The sequence below is a fragment of the Spinacia oleracea genome, chromosome 1 (genome assembly GCF_020520425.1).
Source record: "Spinacia oleracea cultivar Varoflay chromosome 1, BTI_SOV_V1, whole genome shotgun sequence".
NCBI lineage: Eukaryota > Viridiplantae > Streptophyta > Magnoliopsida > Caryophyllales > Amaranthaceae > Spinacia > Spinacia oleracea.
The window spans coordinates 14,964,242-14,975,911 of record NC_079487.1 but is presented as its reverse complement, the minus strand read 5'-3'; the positions used below and the strand labels follow the sequence as shown (position 1 = coordinate 14,975,911).

The 11,670-nt window shown below is 38.7% G+C and overlaps 1 protein-coding gene across 1 annotated transcript; it reads right to left on the bottom strand.

The window, feature by feature from the left end:
- Positions 1–9,519: 9,519 nt before the first annotated feature.
- LOC110778677 (uncharacterized) lies at positions 9,520–11,379 on the bottom strand. The gene has a single exon (XM_021983239.1). It carries the CDS (start codon positions 11,377–11,379, stop codon positions 9,520–9,522), a length of 1,860 nt encoding a protein of 619 aa, XP_021838931.1.
- Between the last annotated feature and the right edge of the window lie 291 nt (positions 11,380–11,670).

Below are 11,670 nucleotides of genomic sequence, written 5' to 3'. Positions count from 1 at the left end.
TACTTCAGACCAATTACATTCAAATTAATGGTACGCAGACCATATTTTCTATCCTATTTGGGCCATACTAGTCACTTCATAACCTGGAAAACAGTACATATACAATATATACCATTCACCCATTCATTATCATGAATGGCCCACATAGCTGGTTAGTAAAACACATTATGCATCACGTAAACATTTGCAGCAATTAATCAAGGGCACCAATAATCTACCAATTATTCAGTCCTTATTAATTCTAATCAAGTTGTTTTAACCTTAAGGATTTGTAGACCTAATCAAGAGTTTATGACTAAAAGCGCTCCCACTTAAACCAATAAATTCATATGCTTTACTAATTTTAAACATAAAAATGTATTTCTAGTCTAACCGGAAACATACAAATTTAATTAAAATTTAAAGCTCATATGAATTTATAATTGAATCCAAAAGTTTAATTTAATTTCAGTCGTGTTTAAATTAATTCATGATTTTAATTTTAGTAAAATAATTAGAATAAATAAAATTTATTATAATTACAATATTCAAAATTAAAATCCAAGAAAATAATTTAAATTATTAATTTTAAAATTAATTAAAATTACGTGAACTGAAATTTTCAAATTAAACATTCAAAACGATCTAATCGTAACGCAAACACCCTACGCATTGCACGCCCATGGGCCGCTCGCACACAGCCATCGCTAGCCATGTGCGCGCAGCCCATGCGCTCGTCGCATAGCTGCTGCATCTCCATCGCAAGCCATCGCACGCTGTGGTGCTTGCTGCGCGCGCGCCAGCGCTCGTCGCACGCGAGCCATCGCTCGCAGTGCGCGCGAGCCATCGCTCGCTGTGCGCGCGACATCGCTCGCTGGGCGCGCGACATCGCTCGCTGTGCGCGCGACATCGATCGCTGGGCGCGCGACATCGCTCGCTGTGCGCGCGAGCCATCGCTCGCTGGGCGCGCGACATCGCTCGCTGTGCGCGCGAGCCATCGCTCGCTGGGCGCGCGACATCGCTCGCTGTGCGCGCGAGCCATCGCTCGCTGTGCGCGCGAGTAACGCTGGGCGCAGCGCTCGTGGCACGCGAGCTTGCGCTCGCTGCGCGCGAGGCTTCGCGCTCTTGCGCGAGGCAGTGCGCGTTGTGGCGCAGCTCGCTTGCTGCCCACACGCGACTGCCTTGGCTCGCCCTTCGCCCAAGCCCATTCGTCCATTGCTCGTGGCCCACGACACAAGGCAGGGCTGCTGCCTTGTGCTCGTGCACTACGCCCTTGCTCATTGCATTCGTGCCGCACGGGCGACGAGCTCCCTTGCTCGTCGTCGCATGCCCGCATTATACAACACCCCTTAAGGGTAACACGAAGCGTCCATTGCTTTGTGCGTGCAAGTTATATGAACGAATCGCATAAAAAATTTAAAATTTATAAAATTAATGACAAATTAACAAATATTATTAATTTCATAATTTTAGGGCGAAAAATCGAAAATTTATTATCCAATTGATTTCCGATTGTTATGGATTCAAGTCTAGGTCATAAAAATTTAAAATTTATCATAAATTTACAATTTTTATGGTGGTTTTTAATCATAGGTTTCTAATTAAATTACAATTAATTATGAAAATCAAATTAATTCTAAATTATTCTAATTTTCAACAAATTAATCATAATTACAAATTAGATTGCATAATTAACAAGACTAGGCATTCAAACTTGTTAAACATATGCAGTAGGTCAATCAAAAATTCAAGATTTATCAACAAGAATCGCAAATATTTAATTTAACATCTTAAATTTACTAAATTTTGCATTCGAAAAACTAAAACCTTCGAAAAGTCATAGTTAAGCTTCGAATTTGAGAATTCTGGGTTCGGCAGAAAAATAACTATTTTTGTCAAAATTTTAGAATGCCTTTTACATGCGGAATTGACACAAAAATCACTCGATTTGGATGAGTAACGTAGAAACTGCCGAAAAACTGCGTACGTATAATTAAATAAACGCAATTTGCAATTAATTAACAATTACGAAAATTAATCACCCCTTTTAATTCTTGCAAATTTGTAATATTTAACCATGTTCATGCAATTTAGATTATGAAAATAATAAGGGGCTCGTGATACCACTGTTAGGTTATGATACATATGATATTACATAAATCATGCGGAAACAACCATTAACCCAGGATTACATATTATTTACACATAATCATATAGCATAATTTAGATGCATACTCTTTGTTGCGTGCCCTCCCTAGCTGCGCCCGAACCGAACAAGAACAAGTCTTTAGGACTCCAAGTGTCGTCCCTCCGTAGATAGTCCACAGCACGTCCGGATCCGCCTTAAGATTGACCAACTAGAATCGCCCTTAAGGTACTAGAATTTTCGGCACTTTTGAGCAAGATTTGTGGCTGAATTTTTCTCTCAAAAACTCACTTTGAATACTTTGAAACTCGTTATAAATTGTGAACCCAGGCCACATATTTATAGGGTTATGGAAAGGGAATTGGAATCCTATTCAGATACAAATTAATTAAACCTAGAATCCTACAAGAACTCTAATTTAATTAATTTATCAAATAGAATTAGGAATTTAATCATTAACCGAACTCTGCACGTTTTAGGAAACGTGCACGAACACAAACACTTACGCACACACACACGGCAGCCACGATGGGCCGCCCATGCGTGCGTGCGAGCAGCAGCCCACGCAGCGAGGCCTGCGCGAGCCACAAGCCCACGCAAGCACCCGCGCGCGCTGCGCGCGCTGTGCGCGCTGCCACGGCCTGCTGGGCCTGGCCTTGCGCTGGGCCTGGCGTGGCTGTTTGTGTGGCGCGCTTGGCTTGCTGGGCGATGGCCTGGCTTTGTGCTGGGCCCTCGTCCGGCAGGCCTCGTCCGATGCTTATTCGTACGATACGCTTCCGATTAAATTTTCGATTCCGGAATTCATTTCCGATACGAACAATATTTAACATTTCCGATTCCAGAATTAATTTCCGTTTCGAACAAATATTTAATATTTCCGTTTCCGGAATTATTTTCCGATTCCGGTAATATTTCCGATTCTGACAATATTTCCGTTTCCGGCAATATTTCCGATTCTGGTAATATTTCCATTTCCGATAATATTTTCCGATACGTACCATGTTTCCGTTTCCGGCAACATCTACGACTTGGATAATATTTATATTTCCGATACGATCCATATTTCCGTTTCCGGCAATATCATCGTTTCCGGAGTATTTATTTCTTGCCTGTGACGATCTCAGCTCCCACTGAAACCAAGATCCGTCGATTCCGAATATCCATAGATAGAGTATTTAATGCCATTAAATACTTGATCCGTTTACGTACTATTTGTGTGACCCTACGGGTTCAGTCAAGAGTAAGCTGTGGATTAATATCATTAATTCCACTTGAACTGAAGCGGCCTCTAGCTAGGCATTCAGCTCACTTGATCTCACTGAATTATTAACTTGTTAATTAATACTGAACCGCATTTATTAGACTTAACATAGAATGCATACTTGGACCAAGGGCATTATTTCCTTCACGGACTTGTCCTCAAACAGACAAGCAAGCCTCCCCAAGGGGCCAGCCTCCTCCCACCGCCTCGGAAAGAATGGGCGAACGGGAAAGCGGCCAGTCGCACCAGCACCTCGGCTCGATTCAGCACGGTTCTCATTTTCCGAACCCCCTTCAGCGTGAACCTCAGGAGACATCGATCTAGGCCCTTCAGAGGCTACCTTATTCTCCTCCTCACCACTAGAGGAGGACACCACGCCAGACTTCTTCTTCCATCTTCCCCCAGCCATGACAGAGTTGGGAAGCGCCGAGGATACACAGAAAAGGGTAGAAGCAAAAAGAAGTCAAAACAAAGAGCAAATTACCTCTCCGGAAGCGGAAAATGCCGATGAAACAGACGAAGTCAGGTCCCGAGGCAGATTCGTAGCAAATATGCAAAGATCTGAAGAAAACACCAAATAGAATGACCGGAATTCTTGAGAAGAATGGAGAGCGTTTGAGCGAATAAAGTTCGAAATGAGGAAGGAAGTGCGGTATTTATAGGCCACGTTCTGAAAACCGCCCAACTTCCGCCCCTTAACACTTGTCAACCGTTCGCGAATTCAAACCACTCTGTTTTCGAAAAATGAGAGGGAACCTTTGGACTTCCTACAACTGGAAACCCACCCATTTAATTCCAAATGGGCTGGGTCTGGGGGGCATGTTGTTTGGGCTCCCAATTGATACTCAATTGGGCCACTAAGTCCAAAGTCCAATGGCTCAAAACAGCAACATTAAACCCACCACAAACCAACATGGCTATTCAGCCATCCGCTAAGGCCCAAGACCCAATAGCAATGAATGACCTATGGGCATTTATTATGCAAACACTATAAATAGGCCGCCAAGGCTCACACCTCAAGGTACGTCCAATTTACTGCCTTAAGACTACTCTTTAGAGAACTTCTCTCTCTAGAATCCGAGCATCAATTTTACTTAGGCATCAGAGGGGCTTTCCTCGGAAACACCCCCGAGGCTAGTAACATTGTCTTTGTGCAGGTGAATTCGGACAACACTCATTCAAGCTAACAAGATCTTCAACACATTCAAAAGGGGCTTCATTCGAAGCCCATTGCTCCATATAAAACAGTATACAGCTAGAAAAACACTGTATTATAAATGAAAAACAAATAGTTACGGTCCAATGGGTCTAGGTTTCATTGGGACTCATTCCGAGTCCAACTCTTACCTATATTTGTCATTCCTTGTAAGCGCGGTGTAGCTCATATTGTTGGAGTCAGAAATTCCAAATTAAAAATTACATTGTGTAATTGCTGAATTCACAGATTCAATTTCTACTAGATATACGCCAATGGGATTGGGATTTATGGATTATTCACGAGTCCAAATTTATAATAAGAAGCTCAAATATCATTACTCCAAATTAATAATTACATAAATAAATACAGCAGTAAATTGCAAAAATGTATTTATAAGTGCTAAATTAAGGCCAAACAAGCTCAGAATCAATCCTTAAATGAGGTAAATCATCATTATCATCAACTTCTTCAAGTTGCTTCTGCCTAATCTCAACTTTAATCAACTCTTGAGCATAATTAGTAACACTAATCTTCTTCTTCTTCGTCTGCAAATCAGAAGCTGCAGTAGCAACACTTGAACTGTAAGTGTAAACAATCTGTGTGTTTTTCGGGTGCAGAAACTCTGATACCAGCAACACTAGAGATGCCATCAAATTTTAGATCTTTTTTGTTTTTGTTTTTGGTTTTTGAGTTTGATGTTTCTGTTTTTGGTGGTTTATTGTAAATTGTTTGTGGTTTATATATAATATATACAGTTGGTTTATTAATAAATGTTATGTTTACGGTTTACCAGGAATTTGATGCTGTTTTTTAATTAAATATGGTGGGCAGCTCATTATATATACTTTATACTACTCGTAGACTCGTAGTTGCACACCTTATTTATGCAGGAAGAAAAACAGTTGACGGAATAAGATGGTTTTAAATCCATAAGCAAATGTATTTCTCCCTGTCTATTTTTATTTATTGAAACGAATATAACAAGACAGATAAAGTATATATTGAAACAAATCTAACAAGACATAAGAGTAGGGGTGTGTACAGGTCCAAAATCGGATCGGAACCGGTTAGACCGGTAGGCCGGAATTTTCAGAATTCGCGGATCGAGGACCGGACCGGAAAGAATCTGGCCCGGACCAGAACCGGACCGGAAAATTCAGGTCCGGTTCGGTTTTTGGACCGGTTTTTTTAATTTTTGCGATTTACACTCTTAAACTCAATTTGTTTTTACGATTTTATCTTTTTACGACCTATATTTATCTTTAAGTATAGCATACATCACATCATAAGCTTAATTTAAAGGGGATAAAGGCCAATGATATATAAAAGATTCTCAAAGTTTTTTTTTGCGGGAGGAGATTAATGTACGTGGGCTATAATTGAGCTATTCTATCTAAAATTTATATTTTTATAATTATATTCCGGGTCACCTGTCCGGACCGGAAAATTTCGGGTTTTGACCGGACCGGACCGGAAAACCGGAATCGTGTATTTTCAAGGATCGAGACGGAACCGGAATCTATTAGTCCGGTCCGGTCCAATTCCGGTCCGGTTCCGGTCCAATTTTCGGTCCGAACCGGACCGTGCACACCCCTACATAAGAGTACTATATTATTTCTTATACTATATTGAAAATCCACATTCAAAGTTTTCAAAATATAATCCAAAAAATTTACATGGGACAATAGTACCTTTACATACTCCAAAACTGCGGAAAAAGAGAAAATTGTAAAAAGCACTTTTGAATGTCTCGTTAGCAAACTTAAAACGAAAGAAAAATGTTGCGAAAGTGAAACCACGGGCTAGTTGCGGGTTGGGCCCCACTGGTTTTTCAGAAAAGTGGAAAAAGCCAGTTGAACCCACATTCAAATAGGAAGTAGAAAATACTTCCTTTTTCTTTGGTTTTGGGCCATGGTTTTTTTAAGGGCACACCCACAATTTAAGGCCAGTTTTTTTTCACTGCCATTAAATCTCAAAGTAGGCAAAGCTAAAATGAGGGACATGTACCAAATTTAGGGCCTAGAAAAGAACTATTTCAACTTCATTCAATTTTTCTTTTTTGGGTTTCTATGTTAGGTGTTAATTTTTTTTTTAAATAAGAGAACATAGGGGAGATACACTTTCTAGCAACTCTGGAATCAATTGGGAATATTGAAATTCTTTGAAAAAAGAATAAATTTACAATTTGGTTTAGTTGCTTGGTTGGTAGTGCAGTGCTAAATATGTAGCTGGCACATACAATATGGTAAAGTAGTGATCGATATTTGTACTATTCCTAAAATCTAAGACAGATAAGTGTTATTTCACCACTTGTTGTTACCTACCACAAGCTCTGAAATCGATCCTCCCCACATCAATATGACTAAATCACTACTCGAATCCACAACCTTTTACTAGAAAAACTAAGGATTTGCACGCCATCTAATCTATACAATTTTATTGTTTAGTTCATCAGAATCATCACTCCAACCTATAGTATGTAAAGGAGGCCAAAGCCAATGGATAACATTTTAATGACACAAAGTATAGCCCAAACTAATAAATAGGTCTGATTAAAACTTGTTAGTACCATATACATCACCATCAAGGTTTTTCAACATGTTTATCTTTTTGACCACCACAAACTCAAAAAGGTCACACATCCTTTTCCACTTCTAATGCAAGGGCCATATGCATATATATATCAAAAATATCAAGCTAAGGGAGTATGAACCATTAAAATGAAACTTGTATTAATAAATATTTAAAAATCTATTTGTTTTGTTTCTACATAAAAGGCTTTTGTAAGTTCATAGGAAAATGTCAAATTACATGATTGAACTCTTTCAAAATTATGTGATGATATCATATATTATGATTAGATTATTAATTCTTGAATCTTCTAACTTGTGTGTCATGTGCAATTTGAAGCAAGATTAACAATCATGAAAAGAAATCAACAATAGAAGTTGTCCCATAGAGTACCTAATGGGAAGGGACAAGACATCAATCATGATGGAAGCTTGGATGTTTATGTACACATTATTTTAGTAATCCATCATGCATGGCCACACCAATTTGCCATCCCTCAATCGATTATCTTCAAATATATAAAATTTTAACCTAAGCTAGAGATTTAACATCATTATTAATAATATTAATAATCGTCTCAATTTGATGGTTTCATCAAACTCAACACATAATTTTATGCAATAAGTGGTTATTAGTGTATTTTTTATTGGGTGTCTTTTAACAGGAACATGGGTGTGACAGAAGCTCAATAGTAGAGAATTATTTAATTGAATAACAAAGGGTGTGAAACCCTAACTTTTTGGTAATATAAAAAGGAGTGGTAATAAGATATTAATAAATTATGTCATTAAAGTAGGTATATGGAAATATATTCAAAAGGAAGCAAAAGAAAGAGTTATAAGTTAAATGAGGGCAAAAAAAAAAATTCTAAGGATTACCAACTAACTTATCAGAACTTATATTATGAAATAATCAGAAATTACATGTAAAATATTACTCGAAATTTCATCTGGCCTCCTATAATTGTTACCAAAATTTGAAGGATGAAAATGTGCCAATTCATAAGGACAATAATATTATTTGTAAGAGTTTAAATATGTCCTCAGCGGCGAATCTTCTGTAAAGATTATCGACCAACGAATACTCAAAAGAATAGGAAAAAGAACAAGAAATGTATTTCCTAAAAAAGTGCTCAACCATGTTCTATGCATCTTTACTTAGATTGGACAAAAGTACAAATGGGAACCAAGTATGAAGGCATTAATCTAATATGGCTTTCTAAAATTATTATTATTAGATGAACTTTGCAATAGTAAAATTATTAAACTTGATAGTATTAAAACGTCTAAAACAAGAGACAAATAAAAGGATATCTTAGTTTTGTTATTATACTAGTATCTAATCATTTTAATCAATAGTTATGCTTATTAAGTAGGGATTAACCACTTGAAATGATTGCCTCTTTCTGCGCTAACATTCTCTTTTCATTACTTTAATCTCTTTGTCTTAGATTTGGCTTTCTCAACGTCTTCTCTACTCATTTTATGCTTTGTTTGTTGTAGCGCGCATATTCTTTTTGTCTTCTTACCAATTAAGTTGGATTTTTCAGTATGATTTTGATTTTCTTGTGTTTTGTTTAGAGGTGGCCATGAACGGAGAACTCGAGTCTAGATCGGTTGGTTTAAAATAAAATAAACTCAAGTGATCAACTCGTATTATCAATTGAATTTAGGTTGTGGGTTCAGGTAGTATACAGAAAGATTACTCGGTCTTTTACAAAAATTTAATGAAATTATACATCTCATTACTCAAGGCGCAATCTCATTAATTATTATAATAATGATGATCAAGATTATTTATCTAACCCTTAATTAAGATCTTAACATTCGACTAATTAATCAAGGTCTTAGCGTTCGACTAATTAATCAGAACACCCTTTTTAGAATATATGACAATAAGGCGAGGGACTTTTTTAATTATTGTCGAAGACCTTGTCATTTCTACGACGTATTCTAAATGTTGACTGGCTTGCTAATTCAAATTGGACCAATAATATAATGAATTTCATCAACAAATGACATGTCTATTTCAAATTAGACCAATAATATGATGAATCTCTTTGACAAACGGCCGGTCTATTGCACAAGCACTAGAAACACAAGTATAACTATCTTATTCACACAAAGTTACAAACACAAATTACTCATAAACTCACTAATCAAAAGACAAAATCAAAACATAATCCCAGAAGAAAACCCAAATTTAAGACTAAGGACAACCTAACCCTAAAACATTTTTAACCAACAATATACCAAAACCAAACCAATTTTGGTTCCTCATCATATATGTTGGCAAAAGGCATAGGCAAAAAACAAGTGTTAGACCATGACATATACTATATGGCTCGATCTCTTAACTTGGTAGCTATTTCCACCTCCCATTGACATGGGCTGCTACTCCATGAGGCTGTTGTGTTGGCCTACCACTCACATGCCTCGCCGTGATCGGTGGGCCCCCCTCGGCCGAGCACTTTATTGGTCCCGGTCCTACACTAACCGCCTTCTCACACCGACAGCTCAACAACCCACCACCATTATTATTCCCTTTCCCACCTCCTTTACTCCTCTTATCCTCACCACCCCCACCCCCACCCCCACCATTACAATTACCATTACCATTATTTCTTTCCGACTCCCGTCTCATGGCGGCAGCAGCGTACAACCCGACTTCCGAGGCCGAGACGGAGAAGTTGGTGAGGCTAGCACGGTCGTAGCCCTCGGCGGTGGTGACACTCCAATCAATGCTCACTTCACTAGGAGCATAACATTCCGTATGTGCTACAGAAGGTGTCATAGGCTCATCCATACCATCATGTTCATCCACATTGTTACTATTATTGTTGTTGTTGTTGTTGTTGTTGTTGTTGTTGTTACTTCTACAAACAATCCCAAGTCTCCTCATTGTACTAGTGTTGAAACTCGAAGCCGGAACAATCAACTCATCCATTGAATCCCTACAAGGATACGTCGTAGAAAAGCTCTCAATCTCAAACAAGTCTGAACTCCCATCACTAAGCACATTGTCGTCTTCGTAGCTCATTCTTCGCGACTTTGGACTCGAATGGCTCCTTGGTTGGTACACCTCCAATGAGTCCCTAGCCGGCTCGGCTATCACGTTGAACATCTTCTTCACCCCGACAGGCGGGTTCTCGAGGATCGGAAATGTAAAACCATTCGTATTAGTACTAGTACTAGTAGGAGTAGTACCAGCACTAGCAGCAGCAGCAGGAGTAGTGACAGTAGTAGTAGCAGTAGTACCAATGATTTCTGAATGATTAGTAAAAGACTTCAAGGGTCCCACTGCTACCACCTTGGGATTCGAGACATTCGTCGAAAAACCACCACCGTTGGAGTGGTGGTGGTTGTGGTTGTGGTTGTGGTTGATTCCGTTTGGGGGTTTTAGATTATTGAAGTTTAAGTTGTTGTTCTTAGACGGCTCTAATTGTATACCAACTTTTTTGGGACTGTTTTGTCTAGGAGAGTACCAAGAGGAAGATAGGTAATTTGTTGCACTACCATTTGAAGAAGTACTCCGCCTTAAATCAACCATCCTCGGCGTGTTGGACTCGTTCCTCTCTTCTACTTGGACCGATTTCTTCCCCGAACACGGGCATTTTCGTCTAGGGATAAGCCATTTCGAGCTTATCCTAGGCCACCTCGGGGTGGCGTTACTAGTAGTAGTACTAGTAGTATTACTAGTAGTACTACTATTAGGGGACAAGTTTTTGGTGAGACAAACACCAATAGAGCCAGGCGGGTTTGCTAATAAACCCGTCTGGCTATTCCAACTAGCCTCTGAGGAGGCTGTTGGAGTTGCGTGGAATGACCTTGCTCTATAGTTACCACTATTTCTCCCCCCATAGTTACTCCCGTTATCGTCCACAGACGATGATACGGAGGAAAATCTTGCGGGGATTGAAACCAGGGGATCGAGTCCTACTCGATCCCCTTTCAAGTTTTGTTGTTGGTGTTGTTCTTTTTGGTTGTCATGACCATCACTGAAGTACTTTGCTGCATCAAAAATGCTGATTTGATCGGATTCCTCGGCTCTGGTTGGACCCATTTGAGGAGTATACTTGTTTTGATGATGATTATTTTGAGATTGATGCATGTAAGAAGAGAAGGAAACGTCTCTTTTACCTATGAATTGAGCTCTAACAATGGAGGGATCTATGACTTCAAACATTGGTTTTGGTGTGTTTTTAAGATCATGAATTTGATCCATTTTTCTTTTATTAAAAAAAAGAACTATTGTTTTAAAGAAGAGAGTTATTATGTTTGATGTGTTGCATTTGTTATCCAAGATGAAGTATATATGAATTTTGGGTGATCAATAATTTCTTAACAAAGCAACAAAAAATATACAACTAAGTTTTAGGATTGTATGCTAACACAAAAAGGAAAGATAGAAAGAAAAAGATGGATTTTTTTTGGGCGTAAGTCAGATACGAGGGCAATATAAATTATAAATAGGTGTATCAGGATTTGAATCCGATTAAAACTTATTGTACATAGA